Source organism: Ptychodera flava, chromosome 10, assembly GCF_041260155.1.
Source record: "Ptychodera flava strain L36383 chromosome 10, AS_Pfla_20210202, whole genome shotgun sequence".
In the NCBI taxonomy this organism is placed as follows: Eukaryota; Metazoa; Hemichordata; class Enteropneusta; family Ptychoderidae; genus Ptychodera; species Ptychodera flava.
Window position 1 is genome coordinate 27,240,606 of NC_091937.1, and position 19,575 is coordinate 27,260,180.

A 19,575-nucleotide genomic window follows, 5' to 3' on the forward strand; every position below is an offset into this window, starting at 1 on the left:
AAATTTAAATTGGTTGCCATCTTGTGTTCACCCTATATGGAAAAATGATATTTTCGATTTTCAAAAACTAAGATGGTGAGAATTTTCTTACTCGAAGATCTTTAAAAGGAGCCCTCACAAGTGGCAGATCAGAAAAGAATCGTTAAAATTCGAGAATCTGAATAAGTGTCTCCAAGATGGTTTCTACCTCACTACCATACATAGTGCCTTATAAGATCTTGTGGTCTGTTTGTGCAATAATGATAATTTTCAGTATTTGATAAATTAATAATGTTAGGTGCCTTCCTCTGGCTACATACTGTCCTTACCTTTTATTCTTATGAAAATTAGGGAAATTGCAATCAAATAATGTATTTGATCAGCAGCAGATAAGCTGCTGCAATGTGTTAATACATGTTCTATATATATCTCATATATCTCATATTGAACCCGTAAATTTTAGAAATGGGCGGCAGTTTGGCATCTACGTATACCTAAATATGCAATCAGAAATTTAAAGATTTAGAAAAATCAGTTTTCAGGCAATCTCTTCAAAATTGTTAAGATTATTGGCGACACATTTTTCTAATATGTGGTCATAAATGTGTGATTTAGTCCTCGTTGCTTTTCTTCCATTTTGTCAGAATAATGTAAATCTATCTACACACTTGACAAAATTTCATCAATAAATCTGTCCTGCTTGTCATGTATTTTGACCAAAGTGATGACATGCTTTCAGAGTCTCAGAATATCTCTAAATATCAAACAATTCGGACTGATTATATAAGCATTAAATAAAAGAATATAGCTTGAATACATACGCATTTACTATTCTTGCATCAGTCATATAGCCACTGTTCTCAACCCCAGAGCCACAGTATTTAGGCAAAAATATAAAAAGTACACAACTAGACTTGATGGTCATCCAACTAATCTAGAAACACATAAGTGTTCAATTTGAAAAGTATAAATCCTTAAGTGGAACTAGTTTGTCCCTCAGTGATGTTCTTAGTCATTAAAGTCTTCACCAACTTTTAAAAAATGGTTTGAAATAATATAATGACCAAACGGGTAAGTGTTTTGATCTCATTTGGAATGCTGTAAAGTCGCTAAAACTGAAATGCGATAGCAGAATTGATTTAACATGAGTTCAAATGGTTGGGATGTCATAAAATTGTGCCTTTATTGATACGTTAGCTAAAGAATAGATTTGATCCTCAATACTAGACATTTTATTTCATGCATTGTATTTAAAAATTACAGTGTTGAATTGAAATATGAATACTCATAAAATGTACTACAACAGCCTGTATAGATTGAGGAAAGAATATGCATAGACAATAACTGAGTAAGGAACAACCTCTATAGTAAAATCTTAAAAAAACCTAATATGTATGAAATACACTTTTATCAGTGACATCAGTCTTATAACATTGTTAACATTGTAAGGAATATTCTCATTCGATACAAATCTGAATCTTCGTCAAAATCAAGTCTTAAAGTGAGCATATTCCAGATGTTTGATTAACAATTCTGACATCATTTAACCTGTTCACGCCAATTCCCTGTTCGCAGGTCCAAAGTTACCATTGATAACAATGGGGTTGGGCCAAACCATGGTGGTGAAAGGGTTAAGCCAGATTAACATGTAGTAAGTAAAATATAACAGGGTACATTTTACCTATCTTGTAAACTAAGATTCTCAAAAGAAAGCCTGATTTCTGGCTCAGGAGAGTCTTTGATGAAGATAAAAGTCAAGACGAAAGAAAAGACCACCACAGACAAATTTTGGAATGAAGCTGTTTCAAATAGGCCATCGACATGTGATATTTGCAATTCGTATTGAAGAACGAATTAATAGTGAAGGTACATAAAAAACTGCTTCAGCAAACCAATAATGACCACTTTGCAACAATCGACTGTTCCTGATCAAACGTAAATAAGCAGCTACATTGGTAAAGATCATAGCATAACATGTTTTCCTCTTTCTTCTTATCCTCTGGAACTGGAGAACTGAAACAAGGTGTAGTAGTGGTGGGCAATTTCCCGTAACCTTATTACAGCAGACACGACCTCGCTGATACACTGTTTTGAATACACAAATAGTGGGTCTAGAACCCTCTCTGTGCGATTTTACATGAACAACAGAAGGTTTCATAAAAGAAATGGAATCTAATTGGACTAAGTACAACTGGAAGAGCAGTGGTCATTTATTTGAATTGTAACTGTGTAACTTGATGTGGCCAGCTTCAATCTCAAGTGTACTTAATTGTAGGTGTAATTACCATTCATATGTTTGTTTTAGATAACAAAATGTAGTTCCATGCGCACAATTTGTGTATAGGAGACCATATTGGCGAGATCGGTCGACATTGGCTGTAGGTACTTTACTTAACAATGCATACAATGTGATTGAATACTAGGCGATGGTAAAGAATAGACCACACTGTTAGGTTGGTGGCAGCTATAGATGCATCACCCACCTAAAATGTTCAGAATCTGGAAAGAATAAAGTATTACATGCAATTTGAATATAAATTGAACTGGACTAGTAAACAAACTTGAATTGAAAAATTATAAGATGAATTATTATAATACATGTTTCACAAAGAACACCTTAATGTCATAAAATGCGGTATCCAGTACGTCTTGAATAAATGTGTTACATGCAGCCATTGATGGCCAAACCACAGAGTAAAATACCACATCTATAGTAAAATCTGATACCTTGAATCTATGAATATACTTTTATCTATGAAAATTACTGATATAGATTCTAAGGAGAAAAAGTCTGACTCAAGATAACTCTGAATCTTTGTATCAAAATTTTCAAATTTAAATTCTCCGGTGAGCATATTTCAGGCGTTCTAAAATCAATATTTTAGCAATATGAACATGTTATAAGTAAAGTATGATAGGGCAAATTTTACCTTTGTTGTACACTAAGATTTTCGTAAGACCGCCTTATTTCAAACTAAGGAGACCCTTAGACCAAGATTAAAGTCAAGAGGAAATGTATGACAATGACAGACAAATTTTTGAATGAAGCTGTTCCCTTAATTGGCTGGCTATCAAAATGTGATATTTGCAATTGGATCACTTTGCAACAGGCAACTGTTTCTATGATCAAACGAAAATACACAGCTACATTTGTACAGATCATAGAATGACATATTTTCCTCTTTGTTCTTCTGAAGCTGTAGAACAGAAAACAAGCTGTAATGGTGAGCAATATCCCTTAACCCTTAACTACCGCAGATTTCACTTGACCTCGCTGATACGCAGTTTTGATTACACAAACAGTGTGTATGGGATCCACTTTGAGGCAATCTAACTTTAAAAGCAGAAAGTGTCATAAAAGAGATGCCATGTAATTGGACTAAGTACAGCTGGTAGAGTAGAGGTCCTTTATTTGGATTGTATTTTTTTGTAATGTGATGTGTTCATCTTTAATCTCAAGTTTACTTAACTTTAGGTGTAGTATGTTTGTGTAATCTAACGTATCATGGTTTCCATGTACATAATTTGCGTATAAAAGGCATATTGCTGAGGAAGTTGACATTGAATGTTTGTACATTCAGTCGATGATTTAATAGACCACACAGTTACATTGGTGGCATCTGTAGATGTATGACATACTTAAAATGTCGAGCATCTTAGAACCGTACAATTTCAATATAAATCAAACTTGGCTAGGAATGACATTTGACCTGAATAATTATGAGGTGAATGATACAACATATCAGAAATCGCAAATATAATAAAATACATATCATATTCATGTAGATTAAATATTTGTTACATGCAGCCCATGGTAACCAAACCACCGATTAAAATACCGCATATACAGTAAAATCTTAATCCTAAATTGATGACGTATACCTTTACCAATAGACTACATTAGGCTGTTATAATGACATTCTTAGGAGAAATTTATAGCACAACATAAGGGAGTCGTCATTATTTATAGCCTGGCAGAGAATCGCCAAATCTACTGTAAAGCAAACAAGCATTGTAAAGGAAACACTCCTTGTTGATTATCATTGACTGCCTGTTGAAGCGAATATCAAGATAAAGATTCTGTTGATTACTTTTCGATAAGTGAAATACTCTGAACTGTGTTGGACGGAGCTGATCGAAAAGTATGTTCAAGCGAAAGATCTCCTTTCGGCAGAGACGAACAACGAACAAATGGAACGTAAATATAAGCTTCACGATAATCATACAAAACAAAGCTAATTGTCAGTGACAGATATTACTTTCCAACTACATCTAACACAGTTTACTCCTGAGTGCACTCGAGGTAAGACGCAGTACACGAGAACGCGGAACAATGGATTCATATGAGCTTTAATGTAAGCCTGACAACAGTGCCTCATCATGGCAAGGTTGATAACAGTGTCTCATGAATATGTGCACATTACATTGGTGAAAATATTCACACTAGCAAAACAACTGAACAATTACAGTAACAGATCCATCATGCAGATCTTTGCTATTAAGCATCATCTTGACAATCTACACAACATTGAAAACTATTTAACCCTTTTCCTGCAAGTTCATATTCCACCATCAGGTCAAGATGGTTAAAATTAATAAAAACAAACATATTCCATATGGTGTATTTTAACGTAATACTGTACATTTGAAAACATAAATACTGTAAACTTGACTTTGTTGACTATTAAAAGATGCTATAACAGACCAAGCCAAGTGGGTGAAAATACGTCATGTTTTGGCCCAATACCGCTTTTTACTGACTTGCCTGATGGCGAAGTGATGATACAGTCCCCGCAGGAGTATAGTATTTGAATTACGGTGATTGAATTACATGCTTGGTAGCTTCAGTGCAGGGAAAAGGGGTGAATTTGTTAATGTTGGGAAATCACATGATAGTGGTCTGTGGGGGTCATGTTTGTGTACTTGGGAGAGTAAAGTTATGGCTGTTGGTGTTTTCCATGGCAAGATCAATGGTTACAGAAGAAGAAAAAAAAGAATAATAATTATAATAACAATAATAATAATAATAATAATAAACAGAACGACTATATGACGGTGTTCCACCCATGGGAAGAAGTCGACGTCCATGCAACCTTGTCTGCCCAATGGGACTCCAGAACTCTGCAGAAAGAATGAATTATGACATCAGCTTAATAAAATATAATTTACACACCCCTGACTGAAGGGGATGGATTTTTTTCAATTTTCCTAGTGTAAGTATCTATTTGAAATGAATTTAAATTTCCAGATGTCAACTTAAATATATTATGGCAGCTTCTTAAAAAAATATAAAGCCAATTCACGGTAAGGAAAGCCCATGAGAAATCGGCAGAGGGGCTTTCCTTACTGTTTTATAGTGTTTGGACATAGGGTAAGAATAAACTGTAAAGTATATAGTGCTATTTAGCAGAAGTATCAAATTATAGTCTGTCTGTTTGACAGAGACTAGAAAAGGCAAACTATATATCAGGCTACGGTTAATGAGCAGTATAATGTGAGGATTAAAACATATGATTTTGTCTTCTTCTGACTCATATCTGTCACATAAAGATTATTCCCTTTCTGACTTTACTGATCATCAAGACTACCGTAAAAGAGTGACAAGCCAGTATAAATAATTTCAGTAATATGTCGGTAACAGTGGTAAAATTTCATTTCATTTCATACAGGGATAATGATTTGATACTTACAAATGGCATCTTTTCACTGGTTGTGCGAACATCCTTTTGAGTATGTCGCACATCTGAAAAAATAGGATTATTTTAAACAAGGTTCAAAGTCTGTATACTGATATGTATACAACACAGATGTCAAATCGAGATCTTTCAAACTTGTTCATTAAATTGTATAGAAATTAATGGTCCTGAAGCACCGACCAAACATAAATTTCACTATAAACCAAACGGGATTCGAACCCCCACACACTCACGGCAACATCCCCTAGCTGCTAGGCCTCACACAAAACCAGTCGGCCACTGCTTCCAGCCCAAAAGAGTTGGTCACTGTAACCGACTTACACGGTATGCGTGGAGCAGACGACACACAGACACAGTACACACACATATAGTAATCGGAAAAGCACGAAGCTTTTTACTGAGCTATCAGACAGACTCGGGACAAGTAAATATCCACCGGCAGTACTGTCCACTCAGGTTAAAGAAATATAAATTTTACTATAACCCAAATGGGATTCGAAGCCCCACACACTAACGGCAACATCGCCTAGATGCTAGGCCTCACACAAAACCAGCCGGCCACTGCTTCCAGCCCAAAAAGTTGGTCACAGTAACCGACTTAGATGTTTCAATTCTGTGCGCTCCCGAGCAACACGGTATGTGTGGAGCAGACGACACACAAACACAGTACACACACAGTACACACATATATAGTAATCGGAACTGGCGAAATGAAAGCAAAATGTAAATGCAAACTTGAACCCAACAATCAATCAGAAGTAAAAGTTTATGGTCAAGAAAGAAGGACGTGGTGTATAATCGTATTTGTGACATTGTCTAAAATTACAAACACAAAGACCGGCAGTCAATTTTGAGGACGTTGCCGAGTTTACCTCATGCGTTATATGAATCGCTACAAGAACGATCAAAGTCAAGTGAGCAATAGTCTCGAATATCCACATTCTAGTTTCCACATACACATAGCATGTAAACACCAAAGTGTGTACCAATTATAAGTAACCAAGAATGAAGAATCTATACTTTCTAAATTTGAGATGCTTTTCAAACAAGTGTAGCGTTTTTGTATATTTGAAGTTTCTTTCCTTCACGACACTTACCTCCTTCTCTTAAGTAAGTCTGAAAAAGTTGGACACACTCATCAGCAGGTGGTCTGGCATCAGCATCTACGCATATCAATGAAGCAACTCTAGAATGGAGCTTGTTCGGCAAATGTCCCAGAGAATATTGCCCCTTCTTTATGTTTGTCATGAGACCAGGTGGGTCTCTGTCGAATGGATACATTGTCTGATAAGGATGATGGCCATCAGTTAAAACGTAATGCACCAAGAATCCTGCCACCTGAATATAAGAAAATATTAAGCTAAGAATAGTTTTCTGTTCAGTTCAGGTTGCTACAGCAATAGTAGCAACAATAAGTTAAATTAAAAACTATCTACTGTTGATTGACCAATCAGAGTGCTCAATTCAGGGTGTTTTATTTACTCGTAAAGCCTTGGTCACCAAATTCCAGAAACGAATGACAGCGCCGTAGTAAAGTACTGTCCAATAAAAGTGAACATGTCATATTCTGTAGACATCTGGTACGTTTTTTCCCTAATATTCAAATTTGGTAACACAGCGGAAACCAGCTGCAACACAAAATCTGCTGTGGTACAAACATAAACTAATGTGCCCTAGGGCATTTATAGGATGTTCCATTACATTGGAAGGCTATTTCACAAATAAAAGTTTTAATTCATATCATAAACATGTTACATTGACAAAGGGGACGGTTGACGTAAACACATTGAAAACAAAACATATCAGTTAGGGGCGGTAGTTTTTAAGTCGGTTAAATCCCTCGTACTCGGGCTCTTCTGGTACATAAAATCCAACCCTACGTTAAAATGTCTCGGCCTGCGGCCTCGACATTTTATCGTTGGGTTGGACTTTATATACCAGAAGAGCCCTCGTACTCGGGCTTTATCCTATACTTATCATTCTTGTTATCAAGGGATTTCTGATGGTTACACATTACTTGGTCTTTTATTTACTTGAGTAGATATAGATATATAGAACTGGTGACATTAACGATAAAACTGTCCACCAAATTTAACTTTTATCCAGAAGAAAAGGATGATTTGTCAATCATTGTCTTGTCCACTTCATCTTTTCTAAAGTTCATATCATATTACAAATATAAAAGTTTCATATTGTAATATGCCCTCAAAACATTAAAGCCCCGATAGCTGTGAATGTGTAATAAATAAAGCGAACTCAAAATATCGTCAGTTTTTCAAGTTTTCTTTGATTAATACCCATTAAAGACTGAAAAAGTGTAAACACTGTCATAAGTGTCGAATGTGGCATGTAAATTCATACGTTTTGATATCATTTTAGATTTTCCGCCATTTTCCAAAAAAATCATATGACAAAGAAAACAAGTCATTGCTGATGACACAGTCCCTGCTGGATTATGGTGTTTGAATTACTGTGACTAAATAACATGCTTGGTAGCTTCATTACAGGGGAGAGAGTGAATTTGTCAATGTTGGGAATCACATGATTGTAGTCTGGGAAGGGGGGGGGGGTCATGTTTGTGTACTTGGGACAGTAAAGTTTTGGCTGTTGGTGTTTTCCAATAGTTTCGTTTATTTAATAAATGTGTACAAACAATGAACAAAATCGGCCCAGGGATAATTGAGTTATGGTTCAATAACATGACAAAATCACAACAAATGGCCTCCCTGCGGCCAGAAGGAATCGTGAAATAAATTGATGCACATATGTATGCCACAGTAATTTATCCGTGCACACTGTAAGTTTGACAAAATCAGCTTAGGGGTGATAGAAACGGCTGCTGACAGACGGACGGAGAGACGGGACCAAATCTATCAGTCCCCGCCGGACTGCGTCCACGGGGACTAATAAAGATTACACAGTAAGTGAGGCTACCCACAATTCCCCTTGATTTGTTCACTCAGACATTTTTTGCTAAAGGCTTTTTCAATTTTATCAGTTTCTTAACAATTTTTAACTTACAATTCAAGTTCAGGATTATTTGATAAGACTATGTTCGAAAATTATTGATTATGTTTAAAATTCAAGAGAAAATTGAGTGAGAAGTTGATGTTTGGAGGTGCTAAAAATTGCACACTTGTCAAGATAAAGTTATCAGCAACTAAGATGGTCTCATCATACCACCTGTCAGACATGCAAATTTCCTTTGTTACGAACAGTAAAAAAAATCAATACCCTTTCTTTCGCCAACACAGATGCAACTTATTCCCTTAGTTTCCTTGAAAATATTGTGTATGGCTGTCAAAAATTTATGTCGACAAAATTACAAAATTGCTATCTCCTCCGCGGAAAAAGGTTGATCTTCTCATTATTCACAGTGAGAAATCAGAAAATTATGGCGATCAGAACTATGTTGCCAGAATTTTGAAATATGGACCGAGTTGTTCTGTGTACAGAAGAAATTTGCTTCAGTTCAGTGAGTGATCTCCGTGTGTACAGATCATGGAGGATTGTGGGTAGCCTCACTTACTGTGGATTAGAACTACAAAATGTTAGCTATCGTGTGTTGTACCTTCAAGTAAATGACAGTGTTCTTTCCAGAAATTGTTAACAAGAGGGCGAATATATGGTGCCAAACACTACAAGCGACCGCGCAAGCGGTCACTGGGGGAGGTCAGGAGGAGGGTATCCCCCTGCTGCTGTTGGAACCCTCCTCCTGCTGCTGTTGGAGCTTTTGAAAAATAGAGAATAAATTGCGTTATTTGGTGGCACTTGGGGAGTATTTTTTTCATTTTTTTCCATATGAGAAAACTCAAAGAAAAAAAATCTGAGACAGTATATCAAAACTTTTATTCCAGTTCACTGATTTCAATGAAGATTGCATTTTTGGAAACGAAAAAAATAGCAACAGACATATTTATCGATGTCCAAATATATCATCATAAGTATAACACTCACATGTTCTCAGCCTGATACACATCTTTGCCGAGCCAAAAAATAGGTTGTTTAGCTTTAGGAAGGAATACACAAGCGAAATTCGAACCTTCTGGAAAACCTTCAGTGTACTCTGCTGTCCTTGTTACCCTCCAGCTCTTTGGCATGTTTACTCAGCTAAAGTCGGTTAGCTAATGCACGGTCCCTCTCGAGAGACCGTTGCTAATGTTAAGGCCTGTGGCATGCAATATGGCTACCATCAATTAGTTGCACATGGGCTTATGATCTCAGATGAGATCACAAACTCGCGAGATTTGCAAGATCGACGAGAAGTATTTTTGCAGCCTACAATATCGACTCTCATGCTTGCATTCTGCTTGTAAATCACTGTCAACTTTTTTTCGTAAATTTTATTATTTTATTATTCAAAAACATATATCTTTTTCATTTGTGGCAAGGGGCGATCGTAATTAACAAGAGGGTGCCACGGCCATGTTACCTTATTCAGGGAGATCACTGAAATGGTTTCAATTTTGCTTCTGCTATGAGCATGATGTGTATGTGAAGGAAATACTGTTTTTTGTACTTTTCCGAGGGGGCGCCATTTAATGAGTGCGGCACAGGTTTATTATTCAGCATGTTAAAACGTGTAGGCATGGTCCAAATCAGCGAGCAGTGGTACTTCTATACACATCTTTCAGTTAGCACATTAACACAAACTATCTTAGGTTTGAAAATAAATTCATAAAAATAATGCATAAAATTCGCAGCTATTGGACTTTAATGTCTTCTGATTTTTCCGACACAATATACATGTAATTCACAGGGAGCTGATTTCTTACCTGAATATCTGATGACTTTTTATACTCATTCACATCTTCCAAAGATTGTGTTGATGACCAACATAATGTACCCATAGTGGTTTTTCCAATAGGAAACTGCCGTCTCATTCCAAAATCTGATAGGAAGACATTGCCATCGGTATCTACATGAATAAATGACAATTCAAACTGTTTAGAAATACGTGTCCATCTGCAACTGTTGTTCTGGCTGCACTAACAGTTCATCTTCAGTCACTTAGGGTAGACACAGTAAAAACCCCAAAAGAAATTGCTTTTTATATTCTCTTGCATGCACCTCACTTCCGCGTAACTGCATCGTCTCACTTTGATAAGCCACATGTCGCTTGAAAATGGCACATTCCCAATTTCGTTTGACAAGACAATTAGACAAGATACAAGTTTGACAATTGCAGTACACATTGAAAAGACTCGTTGTCAGGAAAGAGGAGGAGGAATTGAAAATATCAACACAAGAAAAAATTAGTTGTCTTAACCTTTCAAAAGGGATTATACATTTCTCCACTAACTCATTTGACATTGTATCCATACACTTTTATGGTGTGCAATGCTTACCTAGCAGTACATTCTCTGGCTTTATATTTCTGTGCAGTATTCCAGCAGCATGAACTTCTGTCAGCCCTTGCAGGAATTGGATACACAGCTGTAGTCTCTTTTCATCAGTTAGAATTTTCCGCAACGGACAGTCCTTGTCCTCTATTAATTCTGATAGGCTGTACTCACACAATGGGCTTAGTAAGTAAGTAAAGACCTCATCCTGCTCATAGCATATGTTTTTCAGTACATGGGGCATGACGTGTTTTTGTAGGTGGTGGAACACATCAAGTTCTGTTTGAACAAAGTCTGAATTTACTCTTTTGACTGCTACTGGATTGTCATCTTTTAATCCAACGAATATTTGGCTACCATAACTTCCATCAGCAATTTTGTGGAGCCTGTTGTAAATTAGTCCATTGATTTCTTTGTTTCCTTTTCCTTCCCTCAGTCTCATTAATGACTCTGTCCAGCGGCCACTCTACATGAAATAAAAAAAAATGTGCAAGAAGTGTGAAAGAATTTTTTCATGATTTCATTTTCAAATCAACGTTGGTTTGTGTGAATGTGCTGACTGAAGGACATGTATTGACGTATCACTGCTGCCTGACTTGGACCACGAGTACAGATTTTAACAAGTTGAATAATAATCGGGTGCCACAGTCGTAAAATGGCGTCCCCATAGAAAACTTCAAGAAATGCTGAATTTCCTGCTCATATGCATTGTAATCATCAAAGAAACAAGCATGATGCCATTTACTTGAAAGCACCCACACACGGTGGTCGACAGTACGTTGTCGTAATCTTTATTTTCTCTGTCACGCGATTAGTTTTTGAAAATGGCGGGAAATCTAAAAAGATGGTAGAACATTTTGATTTACATGCCACTTTTGACACTTATAATAGTGTTATAAACCTTTTCAGTCTTTAATGGGTCTTATTGAAAGAAAACTCTTGGAAAACTAAGGATTTTTTGAGATCGGTTTATTACACATTTGCAGCTATTGGGGCTTTAAGTATCTTAGAAGAAAGATACGGTATACCTTTATGTATGTATATTTCCGCAAAGATTTTTTACCACAACCTGACAATTTCAACATCAACTACCTATGGAACACTGTAGTACCAGTACATGTACTAAGAATGCAACATTTTTTTGCAGAGTTGGCCTTCCTGCCAAGTCAATTGAACTTACAATGCCTGTAGCAAAATAGTCTTTGAAGGTTAGGAGACAAGAAATTGATCTTTTCAAGATGACAATTCTCTAGTGGTAAGTAAGCTCAGAACCCCCGTAAATTATATATTTTTGGAAAGCCTAGACAAAGGGGAGCATTTTGAATACTATAGTGTCACCTTTTTTCCATAACTATCACGTGACAGGTAATTTACATAAACTATCAAAAATTGGTTTTCGCAATGTTTTGTTTCAATGCGATCGTTTTTCAATCTGGCTCGAACCCACAACGCAAGGACCAAATCACCTAGCGGCAGAGACCACAGACCAAAGCGCTCGGCTAAATTCCCAATCTCAAAAAGGTTGGTTCAATAACCGATCTAAGGATGGTACAATTCTGAATTCTGAGATATGTGACTAAAATTAGTTTGAGTGCAAGCTGTCCTAAGGATCTTCCAAAATATGCCTCAGAATTTTTTCAACCGTCTTGACCGTCTTTTTATGCCAGAAAAACTGCAAGAGTATTGAATGTAACCGAAGATAATTTCTTTAAATTTGCGCTCCAAAAATACCTAGGCAAGATATAAAATATCTGAGACACACTTTTGAAGAGCATTGTGACAGCTTGCATTCAAGCAAGTTTAAGTCAGATATTTTGAAGTATTGCAACAAAACAGGGAAAACCGATTTTTGAAGGTTATGCAAATTATCTATCCTATGACAATTATATATACATAATGGTAACACTGTGGTTACCAAAATGTTCCCCTATATCAAGGCTTTTAGAAAATGTATAATTTACGAGAGTTCCGAGATCATAACCCACCAGAGAATTGTCAGATTAAAAAGGTCAATTTCTTGTCCTGAAACCTTAAAGGGGAAAGTTACCCTGAATTTATAGTCAACAAGGAATTTATGGAAAGTGTAATTACAAAAAGTCAGCTATACCCATTTTCACCCAAGCGTATAACTGAGCATTCACCCAATACATTTAGGGAAAACTGGAAATACTTCAGCTGACATATAACATCTGCCACATCAGTCACTAAATTATTTTCACAATTTTTTGGCAGGGGGATTTCCTTATTGTTTTCTAGTGTTTGGACATAGGGCAAGAATAACCGTAAAGTAGTGCTATTCAGCAGAAGTATCAAATGATAGGCTGTCTGTTTGACAGACAGTAGAAAAGAACAACTATATATCAGGCTAAGGTTAAAGAGCAGTATAATTTGAGGATTATGACGAATGATTTTGTCTTCTTCTGATACTAGAGATTCATATCTGTCACGTAAAGATTTTCCCTTTCTCACTTTACTGATCATCAAGTGACTAGCCAGTATAATAATAGCAGTAATATGACGGTAACAGTGGTAAAATTAGCAAAATTTCATTTCATTTCATACAGGGGAAATGATGTGATACTTACAAATGGCATCTTTCCACTGGTTGTGCGAACATCCTCTTGAGTATGTCTCACATCTTCTGAAAAGATATTATTATTTTATACAAGGTTCAGAGTCTGTATACTGATATGTATACAACACAGATGTCAAATAGAGACCTTTCAAACGTGTACAGATTAATGGTCCTGAAGCACTGGCCTTGTACTGTTGGTGAAATGAAAGCAAAATCTAAATGCAAACTTAAGACCAACAATGAATCAGAAGTGGTAATAAACAAGGACGTGGTGTGTTCCTATTAGTGACATTGTCTTTAAGTACAAACACAAAGACCTGCATTCAAGTTTGAGAACGTTGCCTAGTTTACCTCATGTTGGACGTGAATCGGTACATGAACGCGCAAAGTCAAGTGAGCAATAGTCTCGAATACCCACATTCTAGTTTCCACATATACATAGCATGTAAACACCAAAGTGTGTACCCATTATAAGTAACCATTTGATATGCTTTTCAAACAAGTGTAACATTTTTATGAATTTGAAGGTTCTTTTCTTCATGACACTTACCTCCTACTCTTAAATAAGTCTGAAAAAGTTGGACACACTCATCAGCAGGTGGTCTGGCATTAGCATCTACGCATATCATTGAAGCAACTCGAGAATGTAAGAGCTTGTTCGGCAAATGTCCCAGAGAATATTGCCCCTTCTTTATGTTTGTCATGAGACCAGGTGGGTCTCTGTCGAATGGATACATTGTCTGATAAGGATGATGGCCATCAGTTAAAATGTAATGCACCAAGAATCCTGCCACCTGAATATAAGAAAATATTAAGCTAAGAATATTTTTCTGTTCAGTTCAGGTTGCTACAGCAACAGTAGCAACACTAAGTTACATTATCAGTCTTGTTATCAAGGGATTTCTGATGGTTACACATAACTTGCTCTTTTATTTACTTGGGTTGATACTATTCAAAATAGATTAATAGAACTGGTGACATTAACGAAAAACTGTCCACCAAATTTAATGTTTTTCCAAAAGAAAGAATGATTTGTCAGTCATTAAGCATGTCTTGTCCACTTCATCTTTTCTAAAGTTCATATCATATTACAAATATAAAAGTTTCATATTGTAATATGCCCTCAAAACATTAAAGCCCCGATAGCTGTGAATGTGTAATAAATAAAGCGAACTCAAAATATCGTCAGTTTTTCAAGTTTTCTTTGATTAAGACCGATTAAAGACTGAAAAAGTGTATAACACTGTCATAAGTGTCGATGTGGCATGTAAATTAAAATGTTTTGATAACATTTAAGATTTCCCGCCATTTTCAAAAACAAATCATATGACAGAGAAAACAAGTCAATGCTGATGCCACAGTCCCTGCTGGATTATGGTGTTTGAATTACTGTGACTAAATTACATGCTTGGTAGCTTCATTACAGGGGAGAGGGGTGAATTTGTTAATGTTGGGAAATCACATGATAGTGGTCTGTGGGGATCATCTTTGTGTACTTGGGACAGTAAAGTTATGGCTGTTGGTGTTTTCCATGGCAGCATCAATAGTTTCATTTATTTAATAAATATGTACAAACAATGAACGAAATCGGTTCAGGGATATTTGAGTTATGGTTCAATAACATGACAAAATCACAACAAAATGGCCGCTTTTGGATTGTGTCGTGAAATAAATTGATGCACATATGTATGCCACAGTACTTTATCCGTGCACACTGTAAGTTTGATAAAAATCAGCTTAGGGGTGACAGAAACGGCTGCTAACAAACGAACGGAGAGACGGGACCAAATCTATAAGTCCCCACCAGACTGCGTCCACGGGGACTAATAAAGATTCGAACTACAAAATGTTAGCTATCGTGTGTTGTACATTCAAGTAAATGCAGTGTTCCCCCCAGAAATTGTTAACAAGAGGGCGAATATATGATGCCAAACACCACAAGCGACCGCGCAAGGGGTCACAGGGGGAGGTCAGGAGGGGGCGTCCCCCTGCTGCTGTTGGAGCTTTTGAAAAATAAGATTAAAGTGGTATGAATTGGTGGCACTTGGGGAGTAATTTTTCAGTTTTTTCCCGTATGAAAATCTAAAAGAAAAAGAAATGTGAAACAGCATTTCAAAACTTTTATTCCAGTTCACTGATTTGAATGAAGATTGCATTTTTGGAAACGAAAAAAAAATAGCAACAGATATATTTATCGATGTCCAAATACATATCATCATTAGTATAACACTCACATGTTCTCAGCCTGATACACATCCTTGCCGACCCCAAAAATAGGTTGTTTAGCTATGGGAAGGAATACAAAATCGAAATTCTAACCTTCTGGAAAACCTTCAGTGTACTCTGCTGTCCTTGTTACCCTCCAGCCCTTTGGCATGTTTATAGCTAAAGTCGGTTAACTAATGCACGATCCCTCTCGGTAGACCTTTGCTAATGTTACGGCCTATGGCATGCAATATGGCTACCATCAATTAGTTGCACATGGGCTTATGATCTCAGATGAGATCACAAACTCGCGAGATTTGCAAGATCGACGAGAATTATTTTTACAGCCTGCAATATCGACTCTCATGCTTGCATTCTACTTGTATAAATCACTGTCAACATTTTTTTTCGCAAATTTTATTGTTTTATTTTTCAAAACATATATCTTTTTCATTTGTGGCAAGGGGCGATCGTAATTTACAAGAGGGTGCCACGCCCATGTTACCTTATTCAGGGAGAACACTGAAATGGCATCTAATTGCTTCTGCTATGAGCATGATGTGTATGTGCAGGAAATACTGTTTTTTTTGTACTTTTCCGTGGGGCGCCATTCAATACGTTTGGCACAAGTTTATTATTTAGCCTGTCAAAACGTGTAGGCACGGTCAAAATCAGCGAGCAGTGGTACTTATATACACATCTTTCAGTTAGCACATTAACACACACCATGTTAAAAGAAAATCATGAAAATAGAGCATAAAATTCGCAGATATTGGGACTTTAATGTCTTCTGATTTTCCGACACCATATACATGTAATTCACATGGAGCTGATTTCCTACCTGGATATCTGATGACTTTTTATACTTATTCACATCTTTCAAAGATTGTGTTGATGACCAACATAATGTACCCATAGTGGTTTTTCCAATAGGAAGCTGCCGACTTATTCCAATATCTGATAGGAAGACATTGCCATCGGCATCTACATGAATAAATGACAATTCAAACTGTTTAAAAATACGTGTCCACCTTCAACTGTTGTTCTGGCTGCACTAACAGTTCATCTTCAGTCACTAAGGGTAGACACGGTAAAACCCCCGAAGAAATTGCTTTTTATATTCTCTTGCATGCATCTCACTGCCGCGTAACTGAACAATAATTCATGTCATCGTCTCACTTTGATAAGCCCATGTCGCTTGAAAATGGCACATTCCCAATTTCGTTTGACAAGACAATTAGACAAGATACAAGTTTGACAATTGCAGTACACATTGAAAAGACTCGTTGTCAGGAAAGAGGAGGAGGAATTGAAAAATAAACACAAGAAAAAATTAGTTGTCTTAACCTTTAAAAAGGATTATACATTTCTCCACTAACTCATTGGATATTGAATCCACACACTGTTATGGTGTGCAATGCTTACCTAGCAGTACATTCTCTGGCTTTATATTTCTGTGCAGTATTCCAGCAGCATGAACTTCTGTCAGCCCTTGCAGGAATTGGATACACAGCTGTAGTCTCTTTTCATCAGTTAGAATTTTCCGCAACGGACAGTCCTTGTCCTCTATTAATTCTGATAGGCTGTACTCACACAATGGGCTTAGTAAGTAAGTGAAGACCTCATCCTGCTCATAGCATATGTTTTTCAGTACATGGGGCATGACGTGTTTTTGTAGGTGGTAGAACACATCAAGTTCTGTTTGAACAAAGTCTGAATTTACTCTTTTGACTGCTACTGGATTGTCATCTTTTAATCCAACGAATATTTGGCTGCCATAACTTCCATCAGCAATTTTGTAGAGCCTGTTGTAAATTAGTCCATTGATTTCTTTGTTTCCATTTCCTCCCTTAGTCCTTATCTCTTAATGACTCTGTCCAGCGGCCACTCTACATGAAATAAAAAAAAATGTGCAAGAAGTGTGAAAGAATTTTTTCATCATTTCATTTTCAAATCAACGTTGGTTTGTGTAAATGTGCTGACTGAAGGACATGTATTGACGTATCACTGCTGCCTGACTTGGACCACGAGTACAGGTTTTAACAAGATGAATAATAATCGGGTGCCACAGTCGTTAAATGGCGTCCCCATAGAAAACTACAAGAAATGCAGAATTTTTACACATATGCATTGTAATCATCGAAGAAACAAGCATGATGCCATTTACTTGAAAGCACCCACACACGATGGCAGACAGTATTGTTGTTGTAATCTTTATTTTCTCTGTCACGCGATTAGTTTTTGAAAATGGCGGGAAATCTAAAATGATGGTAGAACATTTGGATTTACATGCCACTTTTGACAGTTATAATATTGTTATAAACCTTTTCAGTCTTTAATAGGTCTTATTTACAGAAAACTCTTGGAAAACAGAGGATATTTTGAGATCGGTTTTTTACACATTTGCAGCTATTTTGGCTTTAAGTATCTTGAAGAAATATATTGTATACGTTTACGCATGTATATTTCCGCAAATATTTTTTTACCACAACCTGACCATTTCAACATTAACTGCCTATGGAACACTGTAGTAATAGTACATGTGCTAAGAACGCAGCATTTTATCGTAGAGTTGGCCTTCCTTCCTGCCAAGTCAATTGAAATTACAATGCCTGAAGCAAAAACGTGTTGTTAGGTTCAAAGACAAGAAATTGACCTTTTCAAGATAACAATTCTCTAGTGGTAAATAAGCTGAGAATCCCCGTAAATTATATATTTTTGGAAAAACTAGACATAAGGAAACATTTTGGTTACTAAAGTGTCACTATTGTTTTCATAACTATCACGTGACAGGTAATTTGCATAACCTTTCAAAAATTGGTTTTCGCTATGTTTTGTTTCAATGCTTTGAGATATGTGGCTGAAATTAGCGTGAGTGCAAGCTCTCCTAAACCTTCCAAAGAGTGTCTTAACCACTTTTTATGCCAGAAAAACTCCCAGAGGTTGAATTTAACCCTAGATAATTTCTTTAAAATTGTGCTCCAAAAATAAACTAGCAAGATATAAAAAAATCTGAGACATACTTTAGGAGAGCTTTGTGACAGCTTGCATTCCAGCAAGTTTGCGTCAGATATTTTGAAGTATTGAGATAAAACATAGGGAAACCGATTTTTGAAAGGTTATGCAAATTATCTGTCAAGTGATGGTTATGTAAAATTGTGACACTGTGGTTACCAAATGTTCCCTTATATCAAGTCTTTTAGAAAATGTATAATTTACGAGGGTTCTAAGCTTATTCCCCACCAGAGAATTGGCAGATTAAAAGGTCAATTTATTTACTTGAAACCTACATGGCAGTCTCAAATCAAACAAAGTTTGCTTTATCGCCATTTTGATTACATGTATAACAAGGATGGCTCTCATAATCATATAATCCCTGGAATGCAATGCTTTGTCAGTTGAAGGGCCAAAAAACATTAAGTGATTTGTTTCTGTTTCCAGTCATGACAAGGTACCGACCGGCTTTGTAATAATATGAAGCTACGCATTCCCATGTTAGACCTTCAGAATCATTTAGCTTACCGTTTTCAAGTGGTAGGCAGTTAAACTTAGAGTCATGAAAAACGACAGTGTACCGTAAAGCACAAAGAGTCCACATTTTGACAAATGTAAACTTGTAACACTTGTTTACATTGTCACTCTGTATTTTAATCACAAGATAGTTTGTATTCATCATGCAGCCCTTTTCATTTTCTCTGTTTATTGCATTGGATATGAGGCATATACTGGTAGTGTTAATTATGGCCCACTAAGATGCGTCATAATAACCAGAGAAGAT

The 19,575-nt window shown here is 36.5% G+C and overlaps 1 protein-coding gene across 1 annotated transcript; it reads right to left on the reverse strand.

The window, feature by feature from the left end:
- Window positions 1-9,348: 9,348 nt before the first annotated feature.
- Window positions 9,349-17,460, reverse strand: LOC139141587 (uncharacterized). Its single transcript, XM_070711181.1, has 7 exons — window positions 17,223-17,460; window positions 16,639-16,781; window positions 14,143-14,386; window positions 13,603-13,658; window positions 11,024-11,483; window positions 10,451-10,593; window positions 9,349-9,405 (listed from the first exon to the last, which is right to left on the reverse strand). The coding sequence occupies exons 1-7, from the start codon at window positions 17,458-17,460 to the stop codon at window positions 9,349-9,351; spliced, it is 1,341 nt and encodes a 446-aa protein (XP_070567282.1).
- Between the last annotated feature and the right edge of the window lie 2,115 nt (window positions 17,461-19,575).

Bases quoted from the DNA above. Each gene is read 5' to 3' on its own strand.
- LOC139141587 (XM_070711181.1), bottom strand. From the start codon at position 17,460: ATGCCCCATGTACTGAAAAACATATGCTATGAGCAGGATGAGGTCTTC. The intron at 14,387-16,638 runs GTAGGAAATCAG...TCTTATATTCAG, and splicing joins AAAAGTCATCAGATATCCAG to GTGGCAGGATTCTTGGTGCA. The intron at 13,659-14,142 runs GTAAGTGTCATG...ATATCTTTTCAG, and splicing joins GACTTATTTAAGAGTAGGAG to AAGATGTGAGACATACTCAA.